The sequence below is a fragment of the Triturus cristatus genome, chromosome 8 (assembly GCF_964204655.1).
Source record: "Triturus cristatus chromosome 8, aTriCri1.1, whole genome shotgun sequence".
Lineage (NCBI taxonomy): Eukaryota > Metazoa > Chordata > Amphibia > Caudata > Salamandridae > Triturus > Triturus cristatus.
The window spans coordinates 61738841-61761141 of record NC_140591.1 but is presented as its reverse complement, the minus strand read 5'-3'; the positions used below and the strand labels follow the sequence as shown (position 1 = coordinate 61761141).

General features: G+C 45.2%; 1 protein-coding gene across 3 annotated transcripts in view; it reads left to right on the top strand.

The window, feature by feature from the left end:
* LOC146801329 (immunoglobulin superfamily member 3-like) overlaps positions 1 to 22301 on the top strand; it is a 99519-nt gene that overhangs the window by 32408 nt on the left and 44810 nt on the right. For all 3 annotated transcript variants that reach the window (XM_085620981.1, XM_085620982.1, XM_085620983.1), the window contains 4 exons: positions 2773 to 3162; positions 9802 to 10194; positions 13433 to 13825; positions 20500 to 20910. In XM_085620981.1, the coding sequence (XP_085477107.1) occupies positions 2773 to 3162; positions 9802 to 10194; positions 13433 to 13825; positions 20500 to 20910 (1587 nt within the window). The remainder of the gene's footprint in view (positions 1 to 2772; positions 3163 to 9801; positions 10195 to 13432; positions 13826 to 20499; positions 20911 to 22301) is intronic.

Genomic DNA, 22301 nt, shown 5'->3' with positions numbered 1-22301 from the left:
AGGCAAATCCCAAAGTGAGTGGATGGAGGGTAAAGCATAAGGATTGTGAGGACAGGTCAGCTTCAATGGTGCAATAAGAGGGATTCCTACAGTATCCGCTGTTAGTGCATGTGCGCTAATCGTTAATGTATGGCTTGGTGGCACCACAAAACAAAGGGAGGACTCCAGTCATGCCCTCAAACATGTTTCCCTCAGTGGACAAAAGCTCCTCGTATTCCCCTATGCTGCTAGCTGTACCTTCCATTTTCCTGCGAGAGAGCAACACGCATCTGTTAAGGTGCAGGAGTTGTGCACTGGCTGGAGCTACAGGAGCCTTTTGAGTGCAGTGCAGCGGGGTATGGGCATGCACAAACATTCTCACACACACATGGGTCTACTCACAGGCCTCCTTCCGGCTATATCAAAGTAATCCTGCAGAAGTGTCTTGTGCTGTCGATGCTCACCAGCACATGGCTTCAACTCCTTCACTAATATGGCTGCCAACACTACTTCCCATGATGAATTTCTGTTGCATCTTTGTCTAACCTTCTTTCATTTGGAGAGAAAGAAACAGTGACTAGGTGCAAGTTTGGCTCAGGTGTAAGTGTGTATTTTATTAAATTAATCTAGAGCTAACAAATTGGACCTGGCTGGATAGTTGTAATTTGCAATGTAGCCTAATTTCTGTCACAGCAGTTTAGCCAATCGAAAGAAGCATTGCAGGCCGAAAACTGAAAAGAGATTTATCAACCGTTTGAACACTGCCTTAGATGACAGAAAATACCACTTAAAAAATATACTCAACCCCAAAACGATCTCTAACAAATAAATAATAAATCATTCCTATTTGTAAAGTGCGAACATATCACCCCCTAAGGTTTCAAGGAGCTGGGGGCCGTCGAGATTAAGTGAGCTATTGCGCAGAATCACATTAGGCTGAACCGAGCTGCAGCCGGCTCCAGGGATCGACCCGTGAGCCCCTTGCTCCTGAGTCAGCCGCTCTGACCGCTGTGCCACACCTCACCTCTCTGCTCCACACTGATGTGTGCAATAGAGATTATTGAGAAGTCATTACATCTTCGGGTAAAAATGCATGTATTATATGTTTTGGTGCCTCTATTGGACAAAAAACGGTTTAAGGAACCGTAAAATATGGAAACTATAGTACAGTTAAACGTGAGATACAGATTTGTCGCCACTGTGCAAAGCTTTTACATTGTCCAGGCTATTAGGGTTATGCAGCTTGTACGACCAAAGGTATCGAAATGATGCGACAGAAAATGCAAATTATGTGACACTTTGTCTGGTGGTATTATTTTCATCCGTTTGAGCTGGACATAACAGTTTTGGTGAAACTGCATATTTCGGAAATTATGTGGCAAATTCCAGAAATCCATAATTATGCTGTAAACTCTGCAGTCACAGAGTGACATAAATTCACTGATCTCCCATTGTCTATTGCTTTATAAAGAATGTATTTATGACAGGTAAACAAAACCTCAACATTTTAATTCCAGTCAGTGCGCATTGTTAGCTGTGCTATGAATAAAACAGCTTGTAACATAAAAAATACACAATGGGCGCCTTGGTATTGCCATCTGAGACGTCTGTTGACATATACAAACTACAAGGCCAAAGATATCACCAGAACCCCTCAATGGTAATATTGGACCAGATTACACAGTTACCCGTTATGCATCTCTATAGGTACTTAAATGTAAACTATTGTCTATTTGCAAATAGATAACCCTCAACCTTAAACAAGAGAAAATCATTTTGGTGCTACCCATGTATCAAACATAAATACCAAAATAATTTCCATTCGGTCCACTCACTATATAGCATGAGGAATGCTGCTGAATGGCTCTGCCAAAACATCAACAGAACATGAGAGCTCACATTGAGCAGCGGAATTGAATGTTTGGATGTTGGAAAGCATTGTTGGACTGATGTTGGACTTTATGTCCATCACGTTCCCCACTGTTGCACACACCGGAGTTGGAATAGTGAATTATACCATTCAAAATCCAGAAATGTCCCCGAGGGAACAACGTGCGTGGTTACGGAACGCAATGTAAAGATGCATTCGGGGTTCAGACCGCATTGTTAAGGCAGGCGAGGTACATGCCTGCGTGGTTCCGACATGCAGCCAAGTCACATTCCTGCTGTTGTAACATCTGGAAGATAAGTTGCTGCACACAGAGCGGTGTTGTGTAGGTCTGGCCTGACTGGGTTGTTGAATCCATGTCCTGATGGAGCACGGAGAGGAGTATGCTGGTGGGACAGCACGCGGCACAGATGGTTCTGACATGGTGCGAATTCGCAATTTGAGGCACAGATGAATCGTGAGACATGCCTTGGCTCATGCCTTGGCTCATGCCTTGGCTCATGCCTTGGCTCATGCAAGGGCTCATGCAAGGGCTCGGTCATGTGCTGAATGACCGTTCGAACGCAGATTGCACGATTCAGCAACTTGCTGTGAGACTACGTTTCCTCCAAGCTAATGAGAAAACATCTGTGTCTGGGCACCAAAGTAGGGAAAGTTTTCCAAAAATTAGAATCATTTTTAATAAATGTTCAAAAGAGTATATCTATTGTCTATGGTTCTTGGGGGTATGCTGTAAGGGAGGTGGGACAGTTCAGAAAGCCTTTTGATAGAGATTTCTGGAAGTAGGTCCTTAACTTCTGGAGACGCCAACAGCATCATATAGATCGATCCCACACTATTACTAATCATTTAGGATGTTTCTCAAAAATTCATAATGTTTCTGCTAATTAGTGCTTTTTTTCCAGGTCGAAATTTCACAACAAGCATCAAAACCAACAAAAATCCCCTGGTGACGGGAGACTCGCTCGATGTCAGCTGCTCTATACAAGCCCAAAACCTTGCTGGCCGGTTCTTTCACGTGTCTTGGCTCCTCGAAGGCGCGGAGGTCGTGGCCATGGATCCTCATGGTGTCACCACCCTCCTGAAGGAGTACAGCGCTAGAGCAAGCCTGGGGCACCTGCTGGTGGTCAGGAGAAGCTTGGAGGAGTACAACATGTCGCTGTTCCACGTGACACCAGTCGATGGAGGCATCTACAGCTGTGAGGTCTCCGAGGTGGACAGAGGCTCTTCTGGACCCCCGGTGGTCACTCAGAGCAAGAGGTCTGCAGATGTCTCTGTTCATGTGGCACCAGCAGGTGAGTGTGTCTGAGACATCTCTAAAAGTCTCCCAGGAAGTTGTACACCATTATCCCAGCTCACTAAACTCTGCAGATGTCTCTGTTCATGTAGCACCAGCAGGTGAGTGTGTCTGAGGCATCTCTGAAAGTCTACCAGGAAGTTGTACACCATTATCCCAGCTCGCTAAACTCTGCAGATGTCTCTGTTCATGTAGCACCAGCAGGTGAGTGTCTGAGACATCTCTAAAAGTCTCCCAGGAAGTTGTACACCATTATCCCAGCTCGCTAAACTCTGCAGATGTTTCTGTTCATGTGGCACCAGCAGGTGAGTGTGTCTGAGACATCTCTGAAAGTCTCCCAGGAAGCTGTACACCATTATCCCAGCTCGCTAAACTCTGCAGATGTCTCTGTTCATGTGGCACCAGCAGGTGAGTGTCTGAGACATCTCTGAAAGTCTCCCAGGAAGTTGTACACCATTATCCCAGCTCACTAAACTCTGCAGATGTCTCTGTTCATGTAGCACCAGCAGGTGAGTGTCTGAGACATCTCTAAAAGTCTCCCAGGAAGTTGTACACCATTATCCCAGCTCGCTAAACTCTGCAGATGTTTCTGTTCATGTGGCACCAGCAGGTGAGTGTGTCTGAGACATCTCTGAAAGTCTCCCAGGAAGCTGTACACCATTATCCCAGCTCGCTAAACTCTGCAGATGTCTCTGTTCATGTGGCACCAGCAGGTGAGTGTGTCTGAGACATCTCTAAAAGTCTCCCAGGAAGTTGTACACCATTATCCCAGCTCGCTAAACTCTGCGGATGTCTCTGTTCATGTGGCACCAGTAGGTGAGTGTGTCTGAGACATCTCTGAAAGTCTCCCAGGAAGTTGTACACCATTATCCCAGCTCACTAAACTCTGCAGATGTCTCTGTTCATGTGGCACCAGCAGGTGAGTGTGTCTGAGACATCTCTAAAAGTCTCCCAGGAAGTTGTACACCATTATCCCAGCTCACTAAACTCTGCAGATGTCTCTGTTCATGTGGCACCAGCAGGTGAGTGTGTCTGAGACATCTCTGAAAGTCTCCCAGGAAGTTGTACACCATTATCTCAGCTCACTACACTCTGCAGATGTCTCTGTTCATGTGACACCAGCAGGTGAGTGTGTCTGAGACATCTCTAAAAGTCTCCCAGGAAGTTGTACGCCACTATCCCAGCTCACTAAACTTTCTAGCCCATCAAAGGGACAGAAGTTCAATTTTGGCTTGTAATTCTCAAATAATAGATCACAAAATCAGGATTTACGATCATAAATTTCACTTATAAAGGCAGATAGTTCACCAGGTGGTCGATTTTCCATTGTTGTAACTTTAGAAAAGGATTGGACAAAGGGTTTTTTCTGGAAGTCTACAGGATGGCCACCTGGAACAGTGTTACAATTGTGGGTGTTCAGAAACATTTAAAGTGCCTTTATTCTACTCCAATGAGAAGTAAATTGATTTCCAAACACATGTTGCTTCACTGTACAATTAGCATAGAAAGTAGAATTTATGTGGGGTGCAGGTGACGGGATTTTTCCACATGGAAAAACATTCTCAAGTGGATAGTAAAGTGGTGAAAAATATATGGGATATTGCACATGTCCCCTGATCGTAACCCTGGGGTTCTCAGAGAAAAGAGCATTGAGCCTTGGGTTAGCGCAAACAGTAGTATGGGTAGAAATGTATGACCGACGTAGACTTCTGCATGTTCGCCTTAGGGTTTCAGTAATCACCCAAAAAATAAAATAATAATTGATTGACTATTATCATAGGTAGGTTCCAAAGAGTGATAGATTTACAGTTTTATGTTATCAATTGCACCTTACATCGTGATGGTTGAATGATGTAGAACTGAGCAGTTAGTTCAGTTTCGGCACTCAGTCTCACATAGTGCGGAAGACTGGAATATTGACAAGTGCTAAAACAAATCACTCACCTTCCCTCAGTCCCCCCTCACTTATCGCAGATGCTTCTACCCAAACCCCTATAGCTAAGGTTTAAGACCCTCTACGCTAATACGGGTACCACTGACCCAAAGACAACTGCCACCTCCGCAGTGTACCCAACAACCAATTGGCTCGCGCCTTCAGATGGGACTATGATAGTTTACAATGTGTCATGGTCTGTATCCCAAACTTTGATTGGCAGTCGATGAGTGGCGAGATTTCGAGGAACATGGTGGTGCGAAGGCATTTCCTTGCCCTGCTATCCCTGTATCCAAGCACTAGTTATGAAGAGGTCACAATCGATGATTAACGGAAGGTCGCAATATTAACTGCTTGCATCTTAGTCTAGATAACAATGATATATTCCTTTGAAATTCAAGAGTAGCGTCTCTATTGTGTCCTTGTGTGTATGTAGTCCAGACATATTTATGTATTTATTTGGCATGGGATAGGCTTATCCACTAGAACTTATGCACAGCAACAGGGCCACGTTGGGAAGGTCATATATAGTTCTGGTGGCAACCAGTGTCATCTTAAGGATTGTGGGCGCTTCGGGCAATACATACTTTGAAAATACGTAATATTTCTTTTTTCTGTGAATTAATGTCATGATTCCAAGCAATATTGGCTAATCTGTTAGAGGCACAGATAGAGAAGAAGACAGGTGAAATAGACCAAAAAGACAAAAAAAACACCCTTTGCCAGGGGGTCCTTGGAATGAGGAGGCCCTGGACCCACTGGCCCATGCCTTAAAACTCCTCTGGTGGCAGGGGATGCATTATTTTTCTTAGATGATGCATGATGGGTATTGATTGAGGGACAAAATACACACAGTCCAAAAAATTAAATAAAGCACTTTATGTAACTTGGTACATGTACATATGTATGCAATTACGGTAGGGGGTAAAGAGAGGACCTGTTAGTGTACAAGTTAGTAAGTATTAGGTGTGGACAGTTTCCATCATACGTTTTGAAGCTGGAAGAGAAGGGGGAGGGGGGTAGCTCTGCTTTCCTGGCTTGTAAGTAAACTGCAGATATCTGTTATGTATTCATGCATTCATGCTCTGAAATGACCAATGTCCAGGCGTTGGGACTGTGATATGAACTGGGACTGACTCGGATGTCCTAATATTTAGCATGTGAATTCTGCCACTGTACGCTGTAGTGTCGATTTAATATCACTGTAGGCAGCACTCCAGTGTCAGAGGTCATGAATCTGCACTGGTGCAGGGCAGCTCTGCAGTAGGAATAATAAGAAATACATTTATTGCTCAGGTAATGAAAAACGTTGCATTGAAAGTAAGATCACATTACAATATGGTCATAATCAAATTGCAGAACAATAAAACAGCGCAAAAGAGTCCCTCCTGAGCACCATCTTAGAAGATGCACACACTCAGACTACATTATGAGAGCTGCACCCTAGTAGTGCTTCAAGTTGGCCAGTCAGTATTTCATATTAGTTCAAAAAATAGTATAAATTAATTAAACATGTAATTTAAAAAAAAAGGTTACTGCATAATAAATAAAAAAAGAACATGTTATTGAGGTGGGAATTTGTAAAATTATTGTTTGAACATTATTATTTCTAAATGAAATTAATATATAATTATATATAAATGAATATATGTAAATTAGTTATGTAATGTACATTTAATTTGATGTTATCATGCTGTCACATTTTATTTTGTTAGCTCTAGATTAAATGTCAATATTATAAAATTGATTTACATTTATAATTTATATTAAAATATGTTTAATATATTTTTTAAAGTAAACTAAACTTTAATAATTCTCCCTATACTTTCCTATAGTGGGATTTCCACCTGCATGTGCAAAGTTACTAGCAGTAACCTAACACTCGTAAGTTCTGTTGTTGGAGGCTCCACTCCCTTGATTTGAGGGGTGGAGATCTGGAAGTACACCTGTGTGTAAGTGAACACTGAAATAGCAATAAAGTGTAGTGTTACACTTGGAAGTAGTGAATTACAATAAAGCGTAGAGTTACACTGGGAAGTAGTGAATAGCAATAAAGTGCAGAGTTACACTCATAAGCAGTGAATAGCAATAAAGTGTAGAGTTACCCTCATAAGCAGTGAATAGCAATAAAGTGTAGAGTTACACTCATAACCAGTGAATAGCAATATAGTGTAGTGTTACACTTGGAAGTAGTGGATAGCAATAAAGTGCAGAGTTACACTCATAAGCAGTGAATAGCAATAAAGTGTAGAGTTACACTTATAAGCAGTGAATAGCAATAAAGTGTAGAGTTACACTCATAACCAGTGAATAGCAATAAAGTGTAGAGTTACACTCGGAAGTAGTGAATAGCAATAAAGTTAACATTACACTTGCAACTAGTGAATAGCAATAAAAAGGCAGAGTTACACTCGGAAGTAGGGAATAGAAATAAAGTGTAGAGTTACACTCGGAAGTAGTGAATAGCAATAAAGCGTAGAGTTACACTAGGAAGTAGTGAATAGTCATAAAGCATAGAGTTACACTCAGAAGTAGCGAATGACAATAAAGTGTACAGTTGGACTTGGAATTAGTGAATAGCAATAAAGTGTAGAGTTACACTTGGAAGCAGTGAATAGCAATAAAGTGTACAGTTACACTCAGAAGTAGTGAATAGCAATAATTTGTAGAGTTACACTCTGAAGTAGTGAATGGCAATAAAGTGCAGAGTTACACTCAGAAGGAGTGAATAGCAATAAAGTGTACAGCTATACTCAGACCTAGTGAATAGCAATAAAGTTAACTTTACATTCGGAAGTAGTGAATAGCAATAAAAAGGCAGAGTTAAACTCGGAAGTAGTGAATAGAAATAAAGTGTAGAGTTACACTCGGAAGTAGTGAATAGCAATAAAGCGTAGAGTTACACTCGGAAGTAGTGAATAGCAATATAGTGTAGCGTTACACTCAGGCGTAGTGAATAGCAATATAGTGTAGCGTTACACTCAAAGATAGAGAATAGCAATATAGTGTAGTGTTACTCTCGGAATTATTGAATACCAATAACCTGTCGAGTAACTCCTAGGCCTAATAGTAAATATACACGTCCATATTCACATTCGTGAATAAGCACCCTTTACTCCAAGTGAGGTGCAGGAAACCTACACACTAGATGGTGAGCATCTACTCTACTCTTCCCACATCGTCCGTAACAATAAATTATAAAGTCTGAGCTCGACTTTGTCATACAATACATGTTATTGGTAACATATAAAAGTCTTACTTGTGAGAATTATCACCATCTAAAGATCAGCCATATGTGGTGCAACTACTGCTGGGTAAATGTGGAGTGAAAGGGTCGGTGACATATATGCCCATTGCCTTGCCACAGTAACAGATGAATATTGTTTATAGGTTCTCAAATTCAGGTTCCCATTTAATCCATACATACTTTATATCTGAAGATTAACTCAAGGACATTTTCAAGGCTTACCCAATGCACTGGTGCAAAAGTGACATTTTGTGCATTGACAGTGCATTTGCATTAGCTGCGTGATGAAAAATGACAATTTGCACCATTATGTCCTTGCAAACAGCAGGTGAAGTCTGCAATATCGGACTTCATCAAGTTTTGTTTCTTAACTTCACCAAAAATCATGAAAAAGGATAAGCTTTCAGGGAGAATAAAAATGCAAAGCCTGCTTCTTGTAGGACAATTCTTGTACAATAACTGCAAACAAAATCTTCTCCTAAACCTTTTCCTGGCAGGAAATTACATTTACCCCAGCAAAATTGTGCTGGTGTAAATATATAGTTTTACACACCCTTAGTAAACATATTGTGAAAAGTTGCCAGTCCTACATTTTTAATATTTATTATGCAGCATTTTCAGATTTTGTTTCACAGGGAAATCTATCGGACTTCAAATAGATTTCTCTGTTCCATGACACTCAACAATAACAGAAAAGTCAATAAAATATTGGAAAGCTGGAACTACTAACAGTGTCCTAGGGAGGGGGAGCAGGGACTGTGATGTGAGAATTAAAAAGCTGTGTCATATACATCTCATTGTCTGAATGCAAGGATATCTTTTGGGCTGTACATGGTATGACAAAGAGGGTAACTCACAGCACTCCCCCCTCATGCTGTTCCTCACAAACGCCGTCAAGAAGCGTCTAGGTACATTTGCGAATGAGAAATGGTTATCACCAAGGAGCAGAGAGAATACATTTTGCTTGGTGGCTTGAAAGAGTAAACCTGAGCTGCCGATAATGATTCATTTTGAGTGCTTGATTCACAAAGATTAACTTATACTTTTGTGTAAATTTACGATGTTTTGCAATTCACAAAGAAATGTTATGAGTAGTATATTTATGACTGCCGTCTCCACACTCCTAGCGGAGACTTCACACATAAAAGTTAGGCTGTCCAAAAGATACTACTCATAAAATTGCTTTGTTAAATGCAAAACTTTGTAAACTTACGCAAAAGTGTAAAATGTTTTTTTGATAATCAATTTTATTGTTTTGAAAAAATTGCAAAAAAGAAGATCAACAAAAGTGTACATTTACCTTTGTGAACCAGACCTTACATTGTAAGACTCTATTGCCCACAGGGATATGATTTTTCCGGGTATCAGCCACCTATTTGGAAAACTCTTTACTTAAAGAGGTTTCTCCTAATACCATGAATGTTGTCAATAAACTTTCCATTTTACTTTTGGTACAGAGAACAACTTGGAAGTGTCTATCAGAAGCAACAAGTCGCTTGTAATGGAAGGACAATCCGTTGTGTTTCACTGCACCGCAAGTGGAACCACCAACCCTCTGTCTGTAACTTGGTATCACCTCCAAGAACGGGAACACATAAAGCAGATAGCACGACTGGAGCGGGATGGCTCGCTGAGGGTGGGGCCCTCCTACCAGGGGCGTTGGACCCATGGGACCCTCAGGCTGGAGAAAACAGGGCCCACCTCGTTCGAGCTGGAACTGGACCATGCACTGATGAATGATAGCGGACTCTACGGGTGCCAAGTGAAGGAGTGGTCACAAGCAGCCGATGGCAGGTGGGGTGCACTAGACGACAAGCACCAGGAAACATCTCTCAATGTCACATCGCTAGGTATGTGAGAATGGTCTTCAACATGGCACCATTTTGTGTCTATAAAGCCAGCTCGGTTGCAATGTTGTCCGATTCTGAGGAACTGAGAAAGACAGGTCTTTCTGGATGGAGGCACTAATGCGGGAAGAGGAGGGGGTTCCTCTGAGGGTCACAGGTGACATCTTCAGTGGTCAGCCTTGCCTTTTGCCTCTGCGTCTAGTAGTCCTGGCGGTGGGAGTGGCACAGCTGCAGGTCAGCTTGTACACATTCTCTGGTTATTGGTTGAGTGTGTAAATGATGGTGTCTAGTTATAGAGTGTGGATGGAAGTGCAAAATTGATGATAATGATCAGTTTACAAACAGAGGAAGTGAAGATTAATGGGTCAAGGAAGAGGAAAGATGGGACACAAGGGAAATACAGATAGGAGAAGGAAAAGAGGTCGCAAATTCCGACTAGTGACCTGGGGAGAAGAAATGGCAGAAAGAGTAGGAATGAGCAGGAGAAGTGCTCCTCTGGGTGCGTCTAAAGACCGCTCTGTGCATGTTTAAAGAACTGCACAGACAGCTGCCCTCTCAGCTGGATCTGAAAACAGAAGATGAGCCCTCAGTACCTTTGGTCTAGTTCACTTCTTGGAGAATCATGTGCCAAATACGGCGTAATAAAACGTGTTATCAATAATCCTATGGAAATAATGTAATGGCATCCCTAAAGCCTGACCAAAGGCCAGACTGTGTGCTCTTAATTCTGCAGGGGTGGGCACCTTATATGTAGGTATGTGATGAGCACACGGCAGCAGGCGTGATTGGGGTCAACAATAGTTTCAACAAAATAGTGCTGGCACAGTGTAGCAATGAACTTTCTTATTACTCTGGACTAGGTAGGAGGAAGTGTACGTTATCACAGACCTCCAGTGCTCGTCTACCAAATCTGAAGACAACCCATCCAGAATGCTACAAACTTAACCATTAAAATAGAAAGAAAAGTGAGAAAAAGAGAATGTGTAGTCAGTCCACAAACAGATACACTCTACAGAAACCCTCAATTGGTGACGAGGTGAGAAAATATGTAGAGAGAGAGAGAGAGTACCTCACGTGCGCACCACCAGAGGAGCTACTGGTTGGTTCTCACCAGCTTGCCCACGTTTATTTCATCATCGGTCACTCTCTCTCGAGAAAAAGGTGTGCAGTGTCCAATGGAAAACACAAAACACAAGACATTGGGGTCAAGCCAGCAGATGGATCAGGCCTCTGACTGTCTCCTGCTGGAGGTCTCTTGTTAGAAGTTCAAGATCCTCTCCAGCAGTTTATTCCAGAGTCTAGCATAGAGCAGGGGTTCCCAGCCTGGGGTGCCCGCACCCCCAGTGGGTACGAGATAGCATTTCAGGGGGTGCGACAAAGAGGGAAAGTATGTACTGTGCGCATAATAGGAATCTAGCGAGACTTTTGTAGGGGGTGTGAACATTAATCAAACATTTCCTAGGGTTGCGGGGCATAGGAAAGGTTGGGAACCCCTGGCATAGAGCCTTGTTAATAGTTGTGAGAACATAGAAATAGGTCACTATGGATTGTTTTTATTTTACCCCTTTCTCTTCTTCAAGTGAGAAGCAGATAGACGTGTGAACACACTCAGGAGTTCGCTTCGTTAATCGTGAGGGACGCCTTTACTTCAGTGCTGCTCTCCTGAGCTGGTTCACCTGGTGTAGTTTTGTGAGAAGTGTAAGGCTTGGCACAACATGCAGTGAGGTGGCCTGAGCGTTGGCCATCCACCTTTGTGAAGGCGGGATCTGAATGCTCTGCTTTGCTTCCCTGCTGCCTGGTGACGTGGCTGGGGATGTGTTTTGACACCATGGAGAACAGCAGATGTGATGGAGAACCCCTTGTCCCATGCTTCTAAGCAAGACCAGTGCAGAGAGGACCACCCTTACCAGGGAGGCCTCCATTGGCTTTGAATGATGCGAAATGGGGTTCAGGTCACTTTATAACTTCCCCTAAGCTCTGTCAAAGACCTTCGCTGAGTCCAAGGCCGTGCAGCCCTACAACTCCAGCGAACCTGAGAGTCCGCACCATCACATGACCCTCTAATGTTAGCCAAGAGTTTGCCCCTCAAGTATCTGTTATGAACAATGCTAATAGCATGTAAAGTCACCTGTGGAGCGAACTGTAAAGGATGAAGCTTGACACACACTGTGCAATAGTGATGACTTGGGGGCCTAGAATGCTTAGTGAACCATTCCTGCCAGAACAAGAAAGCTAAACCTACTAGTATCAAGAATTACAGCTTAAAATAGCCCATCTGTGTCAAGGATGTCTGAGTGCATTGAAGGTCAGAGGGTAAGCTATCCTCAGAGGCTGGAAGGAGGCAGTTGCTGCCCCTGCTTCAGCCTTTGGTACCCCAGGCAAGGCCATTGCTATCTCTGGTTCCAGGGACCACAGAGGCAGAAAGACCAACGAAAAAGTCCAGAGGGCTCTTAAAACCAGTTTTACTATCTGCACTTTTCACTTACTGCCTTACCTTAACCTCTGTGCTGAAATAGGAGGCTATTGAGGAACTGAGTGGGACAAGTGGTCTCCCCAGTGATGTCATCGGTGGTCAAAGGGAGTATGATGTCACTTCCGTGTAATGAATGGTTATCCATGCTCTGAGTGTCTCCCCAGTGATGTCATCATTGGTCAAAGGGAGTATGATGTCACTTCCGTGTAATGAATGGACATCCATGCTCTGGGTGCCTCCCCAGTAGTGTCATCGGTGGTCAAAGGGAGCATGATGTCACTTCCGTGTAATGAATGGACATCCATGCTCTGAGTGTCTCCCTTTGTCGTTTACGAGTGCAGTGTGACCTCAGGACCCACCTCCTCACCAAGGGTGAATTCGCCCCTTGTGGGTAGAGGGAGTATCTCCTAGAATCATTCATCTATGAACTGTGCTCTATTTTGCCATTAATTAATTAAAAACAAGGTATATATGAAATTAAAGCGAGGCAGCTTGGATGGTGCCAGAGTTGACAGCAGAGTGGGAAGGATCCAAGTGTTCCTTTAAGTGGTCATGGTGGAGGCGCGAGGTTCCATAGCGCGGGAGGGTTATGGGGCTGCATGAGTTCTTGTCATTGCTTTAGGGGGGTGGATTAGTATCGCCCCTGTTTCCTTCTCTGTGGTTTAGGTTGCTGTGTACATGCGTTGCATATTTTTGCAGTCAATGTGATAGATATTCCTTGCTGACCTCATTGTTCGCAGTGTGTAAGTATGTTTTCTATTTCTACAGGTACTGGTCTGGTGGTGACCTTACAAAGCCGCACACCAACTGTCCAGCTTGGAGGCACCATTGTCCTCATGTGTATGATCACTGCGCCTGTAGAGTCCCCCGTGTCCATCACCTGGCAGGTGCTGCCCCCTGGCGCCACGGATGATTCGTTCCGCCCCCTGGTTCGGGTCCTACACGGCGGTGGTGTTGAGTGGTTGAGTCAGTACTTCCAGGACAAGGGTGTGGTCACCGGGACAGCCACATCTTCTAGGCTGACTCTACGGAGGGCGAGCTGGAAGGATGCCACAAGCTACAGATGCAAGGTGGAAGCGCTGAGGAGGAGTCCAGAGAATACATGGGTCGCTGCAGCGATGACCAGATCCAACCGCCTAACCATAGAAGTGACCCTAAAGAGTAAGGAACCAGAGCGAAGGGTTTCGGTTATATATACGGGACTGGGAGCTGGTGGCACCGAGATGGGGGGAATTTGTCTTTCATAGAGAACTTGTGGGCATCTCTCACTCAGACCAGGGTCACATAATGTCTGGTCTACAGGGGAATAGTGGGCATCTCTCACTCAGATCAGGGTGCACATTAATGTCTGGTCCACAGGGGAATAGTGGGCATCTCTCACTCAGATCAGGGTGCACATTAATGTCTGGTTTACAAGGAGTGGTGGGCATCTCTCACTCAGGTCAAGGTCACACTAATGTCTGGTAAACAGGGGACTAGTGGCATCTCTCACTCAGATCAGGGTGCACAAGAATGTCCGGTTTACAACAAATGGTGGGCAGCTCTCACTCACATCAGGGTGCACAATAATGTCCGGTTTACAACGGATGGTATGCGTCTCTCACTCAGATCAGGGCGCCTAGTAATGTCTGGTTTACAGGGAACTAGTGGGCATCTCCCACTCAGATCAGGGTGCACAATAATGTCTGGTTTACAAGGGACGGTGGGAATCCTTCACTCTGATCAGGGTGCATATTAATGTCTGGTTTACAGTTGTCTGCTCGGCATCTATCACTGAGTTCAGAATCACAATAATGTCTGGTTCACAGGGAACCAGTGGGAATCTCCCACTCAGATCAGGATCACAGTAATGTCTGGTTTACAGAGGTCTGGTGGGCATCTCTCACTCAGTTGGGGGCACACAATATGTCTGGTTCACAGGAGACTGGTGGGCATCTCTCACTCAGATCAGGGTGCACATTAATGTCTGGTTGACAGGGGACTGGCGGGTATCTCTCACTCAGATCAGGGTCACATTAGTGTCTGGTTTACAGGGGACTGGTGGTGCATCTCTCACTCCGATCAGGGTGCACATTAGTGTCTGGTTGACAGGGGACTGGTGGGCATCTCTCACTCAGATCAGGGTGCACATTAATGTCTGCTTTACAAGGAACGATGAGCATCTCTCACTCAGAATGGCACGCACATTAATGTCTGGTTCACAGGGGACTGTTGGGTGTCTCTCACTCAGATCAGAGTGCCTAGTAATGTCTGGTTAACAGGGTGTGTATTAATGTCTGCTTTACAAGGGATGGTGGGCATCTCTCACTAAGATCAGGGTGCATATTAATGACTGGTTTACAGGGGACTGGTGGACATCTGTCGCTCAGATCAGGGTGCATGTTAATGTCTGGTATACAGGGTTCTGGTGGGCATCTCTCACTAAGATGTTGTTATGGTATGATATTGAAAATCTGTAGAGCGGACGTTCATCAAACAGGTCTCTTGGCACTGGGTTATTCTTTGGAGTCATCGATTCAGAAAAGTCCATGTCTAGCTGTAGGCTTGGGTGAAAAGCAAAGTCGTCAGCGTTTTCCAAAAGCACATATAGTCTGTTCCAAGTCTCAATGATGAGGGCAGAGAGTTCCAGAATTGGGGTTCCTGTGTTGAGAACCGCGACCCTCCTGTCTGTTTGCGCCTGAATCTGCGAACCACCAATAGATTCATGTGCATAGACCTTAGAGTGCGGTGTGGAGAGTATCTATGAATTCTTGAAGATATATACTTAGGACCAGTACCACGTATAGCTTTAAACAGTATACATTCTGTTTTGAACATGCAACGCTGCTCCACTGGAAGCCAGTGCAGCTCCTTCAGCAGTCGCTTGACATGGCATCGTCTGCTTGTTGATAGATAATTCTGGCCGCTGGATTTTGTATCAGCTGCCGACGGTGTTTCTGGTTACACGGGAGGCCAAGATAAATTGCATTTACATAATCAATTCTTGATAAGATCAGGGCAATAATGATTTGAATGCTGGCCTCTCTGCTGAAAAACCTTCTGATTTTCTACAGTTTGCGAAGTTGGAAACAACAGGGAGAGATGACCGAGCCAAAATGCCAGTTCATGGAGAGGTCCGAGTTGATTTGAATGCCTAGGCTGTTCCTCGAGTTCTTAGGAGTCGATGCAGGGCCTAGCTCCGAGGGCCAGTAGGCAGGGGTCCAGTACGATAATTTGTTGTTAGGGGTGACTATTTCAGTTTTTTCGGAGTTTAAGTTAAATTGATTTTTGTTCATCCAATTGCTGTTGAACAACATGGTGGTCCTGAGAAACTCCTTGGAGATCGTGGAATCATCGATGGGGATGATCAACTGCATATCGTCAGCATAGTTGTATATCTTCACCCCCATCTGACGAAGCGAGAATATGAGGGGGTGAATATATACATTGAAGAGGTGCGGAGATAAGAAGGAGCCCTGCGGTACTCCGCAATTCATGTTGACGATGTCGGATTTGTAGGGCGAAAGCCACAGTGATTGCTTCCGGTCCTCCAAAAAGATCAGTGTACTTGCACTGGTTTGAAGGGGACTGCTGGGCATCTCTCACTCAGTTCAGGGTGCATATTAATGTCTGGTTTACAGAGGACTGGTGGGCATCTCTCACCAAGATCAGGGTGCATATTAATGTCTGGTTTACAGAGGACTGGTGGGCATCTCTCACTCAGATCAGGGTGCACAGTAATGTCTGCTTTACAGGGGACTGATGGGCGTCTCTCACTCAGGTCAGGGTGCATATTAATGTCTGGTTTACAGGGGACTGGTGGGCATCTCTCACCAAGATCAGGGTGCACATTATTGTCTGGTTAATAGGGGACTGATGGGTGTCTCTCACTCAGATCAGGGTGCACATTCATGTCTGGTTAGCAGGGGACTGGTGGGCATCTCTCACTCAGATCAGGGTGCACATTAATGTATGGTTTGCAGGAGACTGGTGGGCATCTCTTACTCAGAAAGGGACGCACATTATTGTCTGGTTTACAGGGGACTGGTGGGCATCTCTTACTCCGATCAGGGTTCACATTAATGTTTGGTTTAAAGGGGACTAGTGGGCATCTCTCAGATCAGGGTGCACATTAATGTCTGGTTTACAGGAGACTGGTAGGCATCTCTCACTCAGCTCCCGGTAGCGTATGAGTGTCTTGTTTACTGGGGACTGGTAAGCATCTCTCACTCAAACCAGGCTGCACATTAATGTCTGCTTTACAAGGAACGATGGGCATCTCTCACTCAGAACGGGACACTGAATGTCTGGTTTACAGGGGACTGGTGGGCATCTCTCACTCAGATCAGGGTCACATTAATGTCTGGTTTACAGGGGACTGGTGGGCATCTCCCACTCAGGTCAGGGTGCATATTAATGTCTGGTTTACAGGGGACTGGTGGGCATCTCTCACTCAGATCAGTGTCACATTAATGTCTGGTTTACAGGGGACTGGTGGGCATCTCTCACCAAGATCAGGGTGCATTTTAATGTCTGGTTTACAGAGGACTGGTGGGCATCTCTCACCCAGATCAGGGTGCACAGTAATGTCTGGTTTACAGGGGACTGATGGGTGTCTCTCACTCAGATCAGGGTGCACATTCATGTCTGGTTAGCAGGGGACTGGTGGGCATCTCTCGCGCAGATCAGGGTGCACATTAATGCGTGGTTTGCAGGGGACTAGTGGACATCTCTCACTCAGAAAGGGATGCACATAAATGTCTGGTTTACAGGGGACTGGTGGGCATCTCTCACTCCAATCAGGGTGCACATCAATGTCTGGTTTACATTGGACTAGTGGGCATCTCACCAACTGATGCATGGCGGAGTTTTTTCTCACACGCAGCTCAAAAATGGTAAGTTGGAAAGTGCAATGAGATTTGGTGCCCCCTAGCGTGATTTTTTGGTCACCAGGAGGGCACCCGGAGAGATATCTCCAACGCGGATGGGCGCGTCCGTTCGTGGTCAGATAGCTGCTGCTCGAGTGGAAAATGTATACGAGCGGCAGGGAAATCAACTCAGGAAGCTCTGCCCTCTGGCACACCGCGTGGTGCAGTGTGCGCAGATTTTTCAGTGTGGAACAAGCTCCCGGTGCTAAATCACAGCGCGAACAGTGCGGCGTGCCTATTTCTGCCCGTTTTCGGAATTCTGTGGAAACTTTAAAAAAAGCGGGATTCGCGGAGTGAAACTCTCCAGGTTCCGCCCTTGGCCAAGTTGTGTTATGAGTGCAGCTTTATAGGGACAGACGAGGAGGCGGGGAGAAAAGAGAGCAGAGTTTCACCTCACATCAAGAGCAAAGGGTGAAAGCACAGAGGCTGCAGCTCCCCTGACTAGCTTGGGTGCTCTGACCTTTATCTCCAGTAATGTGTACGGAGGCTGAGATGGTCATTCGAGCTGTGCGAGGACAGCAAGGGCACAGCATTTCTCCAGCTCTGACTCTCCTAGGGGCTGTGTGAGGACAGCTAGGGCACAGCATTTCTCTGGCACGGACCTGCATAGGGGCTGTGTGAGGACAGCTAGGGCACAGCATTTCTCTGGCACGGACCTGCATAGGGGCTGTGTGAGGACAGCTAGGGCACAGCTTTTCTCTATCACTGACTGTCATAGTGGCTCTTGGAGGGGAGTTTAGGGCTCCAATGGTATATGTGTGTGAGGAGCACTGGTCTTCAACAGCACTGATGAAAAGGCTGTGTGAGGGCAGCACAGGCTTTCAGTCATATTGACAAACACAAGAGCTGTATGGGGGAGCACAGGCCTTCAATAGTACTGACAAACACAGGGGTTGTGTGAGGAGACAACATGACTTTAGTAGAACTCACAGAGATAGACACTGTGAGAGAGGAGCACAGGCCTGCAGTGGCACTGCCACAGGGACTGTGAGAGAGGAGCACAGGCCTGCAGTGGCACAGACTCTAGCCCTGTGTGAGAGGAGCACAGGCCTGCAGTGGCACTGACACAGGGCCTGTGTGAGGGAAGCACAGGCCTGCAGTGGCACTGACTCTAGGCCTGTGTGAGAGGAGCACAGGCCTGCAGTGGCACTGACACAGGGACTGATTAAGGAGAGAACAGGCTTCAGTAGCACTAACAGGGACTGTGTGAGGAGGGAACAGGGATAGAGTGGCACTGACAGGGACTGTGTGAGAGGAGCACAGGCCTGCAGTGGCACTGACACAGGGACTGTATGAGAGGAGCACATGCCTGCAGTGACACTGACACAGGGACAGTGTGGGAGAAACACAGGCCTGCAGGAGCACTGACTCAGGGACTGTGTGAGGAGGGAACAGGGATAGAGTGGCACTGCCAGGGACTGTGTGAGAGAAGCAGAGGCCTGCAGTGCCACTGACTCTGGGCCTATGTGAGTGAACCGCAGACCAACAGTGGCACTGACTCTGGGACTGTGTGAGAGAAGCACAGGCTTACAGGAGTAGTGACACAGGGCTTGTGTGCGAGGAGCACAGGCCTGCAGTGGCACTGACACAGGGACGACTGTGTGAGAGAAGGAAGGGCCTGCAGTGGCACTGACTCTAGGCCTGTGTGAGAGTAGCACAGGCCTGCAGTGACACTGACACAGGGACAACTGTGTGAGAGAAGCAAGGGCCTGCAGTGGCACTGACTCTAGGCCTGTGTGAGAGTAGCACAGGCCTGCAGTGGCACTGACGCAGATACTGTGTAAGTGGAGCCCAGGCCTGCAGTGGCACTGGGAGGTATAGAGAGTGTTTCAACCATTATCAACGCCAGTAACCGGAAGTGAGGCTGGGCGGGCGGGGCCAAGATGTCACCTCCACTGACAGCCCTGTTGACATGAAGGGCAGGAGGGCGGTACATACTTTTCATCCAATGACCGTCTTCATATTGGGCCAACTGTAAGGCTTGGACCAAAGCTTCTTCACCACTCGCAATACCTCTGGGTTATATTCCATTCCATCGTTTTAATCATCTTTGCCATTGCAGAATGTTGCTAACTGTATATAAATAAGTCTTGACCCCAAACAAGTGGAGCAGTGCATCGTGGGATGCTACGCACGTACGTTGGGGCGAGGCCATGACTGATTTGCATAAGTGGGTCAGGTTCTGTTATAGTAAGATAGAGGTGAACAAAAATGCCATGGAATGCAGCACAGAGGAATAGCTATTGTGTAAGAAGCTGTAACTCAATCAGTTCTACACATATTTTATTTGTAATCTCAGTAAAGCTCTGTTTGCAAGAGGAGTGTATGACCAGAGTTGGACCAAAGCTCACTGGACCTGTGGGTTTAATCTGCACCTCACACATGAGGCCCATTTACGTAGCAAATCTATGGAGTTGGTTGTTTTCCCAATAGGGGGGCATGCTGGACAGTCCAGTCTGGATCCCCTCTTTCGAGAAAGACCAGGGATAACTTGTATATCAGTAACGTGTATATATAATGGCACAAATAAGGTAAAATGATGGAATGCAATGTTACCCAGAGGCATTCCCAGTAGCTCATGAATGTTGGCTCAGACACACCCTTCAGTTTCATTCTGCTTGCTGTAATGTTGTTATTCTCTGGGTTCGCAAAATGGCGCATTTGCAAACGTGCACATTTAGGGGCCGATTTACAAGCCCCCTGCGCCACTTTTGCGTCACTTTTAACATGGGAAAAGTGACGCAAAAGTGGCGCAAGTGGCTTGTAAATCTGCCCCTAAATTTCGAAAACAAATTCTACCAAAGCCCAGAGTTATTTTAGTGCATCTCATGGCCACTGTAGGAACCAGTCGTTACTGGAGCTCATATAACATGGAATATGTAACCTCTAGCCTAAAGTAACTGAATTTCTCTATTTCTCTACCACCAGAAAGCGCGTTGATGCTCGACACCACCAACAGGCACATCGAAATAGGTCCCACCACAGACACATTTGAGGTTGACTGTCGGCTCACTCAAGAACAGGATGGCTCTCGATACAATGTGACGTGGTACCTACTCCCAGCGTCGGACAATGGGCAGCCCAGCAGACTCATTGGAACTGACTTGGACGGGGTGGTGCAATACAGCCCGGAGCTCGAGTCACTGGGCGTGAAGACGAAATATCACACCGAGCGAGTCTCCAAGACCATGTACAAGCTGCATGTCCTGAGGGCGGACCACAGTGACCAGGGGGCATACTACTGTGCCGTGGAGGAATTGGCATGGCCTGCCGATGATGGCTGGATCGTCTTAGGAAGGCGTGAATCCGGGAAAACCACCGTGGAGTTTCAACGCTCAGGTAGAGTCACTGAAATGAGATGGGGTCTCTCCCAGCTCTGAAACTTATCAAGCAAAGATGCTCCCCACATACACAGCAATCTGAAGGGTTAATATTCAGCTGTTGGAACATTCTGGGGGCTAATAGGCACCCTGACCTCTACTAACGTCATCTGCGTGGTTATCAAGCATTCATAAAATATAACAACAATCTGAGGAGATATCTGGGACCTTTACTATCCTAATCTGACGTCGTTGCATCTCTCCAACCTCTTATTGCAGTAATACAAGGGGTTAATAGGCAAACTCCAGTCTGAGGGGTGAATGGGAATCCATGGCCCTTTTTGAAACATACTTTGAGGATTTAATAGGAATCTATCTATTTTAGCTAACTAATCTGAGGGGTAATAATAAATTACCACACTAATCTGAGGAGGCATTAATAAATATACATCCTATTACGACATTAATATGTGGGGGTAATACTACGAATCCATCCATATTATCACACTAATCTGAGCGGGTAATAATAAAAATCCATCCCTTTTACCACACTCATCTGAGAGGTAATAATAAAAATCCATCCTTCTTACCGCACTCATCTGAGCGGGTAATAATAAAAACCCATCCCTCTTACCACACTCATCTGAGCGGGTAATAATAAAAATCCATCCCTCTTACCACGCTCATCTGAGAGGTAATATTAAAAATCCATCCCTCTTACCACACTATTCTGAGAGGTAATAATAAAAATCCATCCCTCTTACCACACTATTCTGAGAGGTAATACTAAATGGACATCCCTCTTACCACACTAATCTAGAGGTAATACTAAATGGACATCCCTTTTACCACACTAATCTAGAGGTAATACTAAATGGACATCCCTCTTACCACACTAAAGTAGAGGTGATACTAAATGGACATCCCTCTTACCACACTAATCTATAGGTAATACTAAATGGAGATCCCTCTTACCACACTAATGTAGAGGTGATACTAAATGGACATCCCTTTTATCACACTAATCGAGAGGTAATACTAAATGGACATCCCTCTTACCACACTAATCTAGAGGTAATACTAAATGGACATCCCTCTTACCACACAAATCTAGAGGTAATACTAAATGGACATCCCTCTTATCACACTAATCTAAAGGTAATACTAAATGGACATCCCTCTTACCACACACATCTAGAGGTAATACTAAATGGACATCCCTCTTATCACACTAATCTAGAGGTAATACTAAATAGACATCCCTCTTATCACACTAATCTAGAGGTAATACTAAATGGACACCCCTCTTACCACACTAATGTAGAGGTAATACTAAATGGACATCCCTCTTATCACACTAATCTAGAGGTAATACTAAATGGACATCCCTCTTATCACACTAATCTAGAG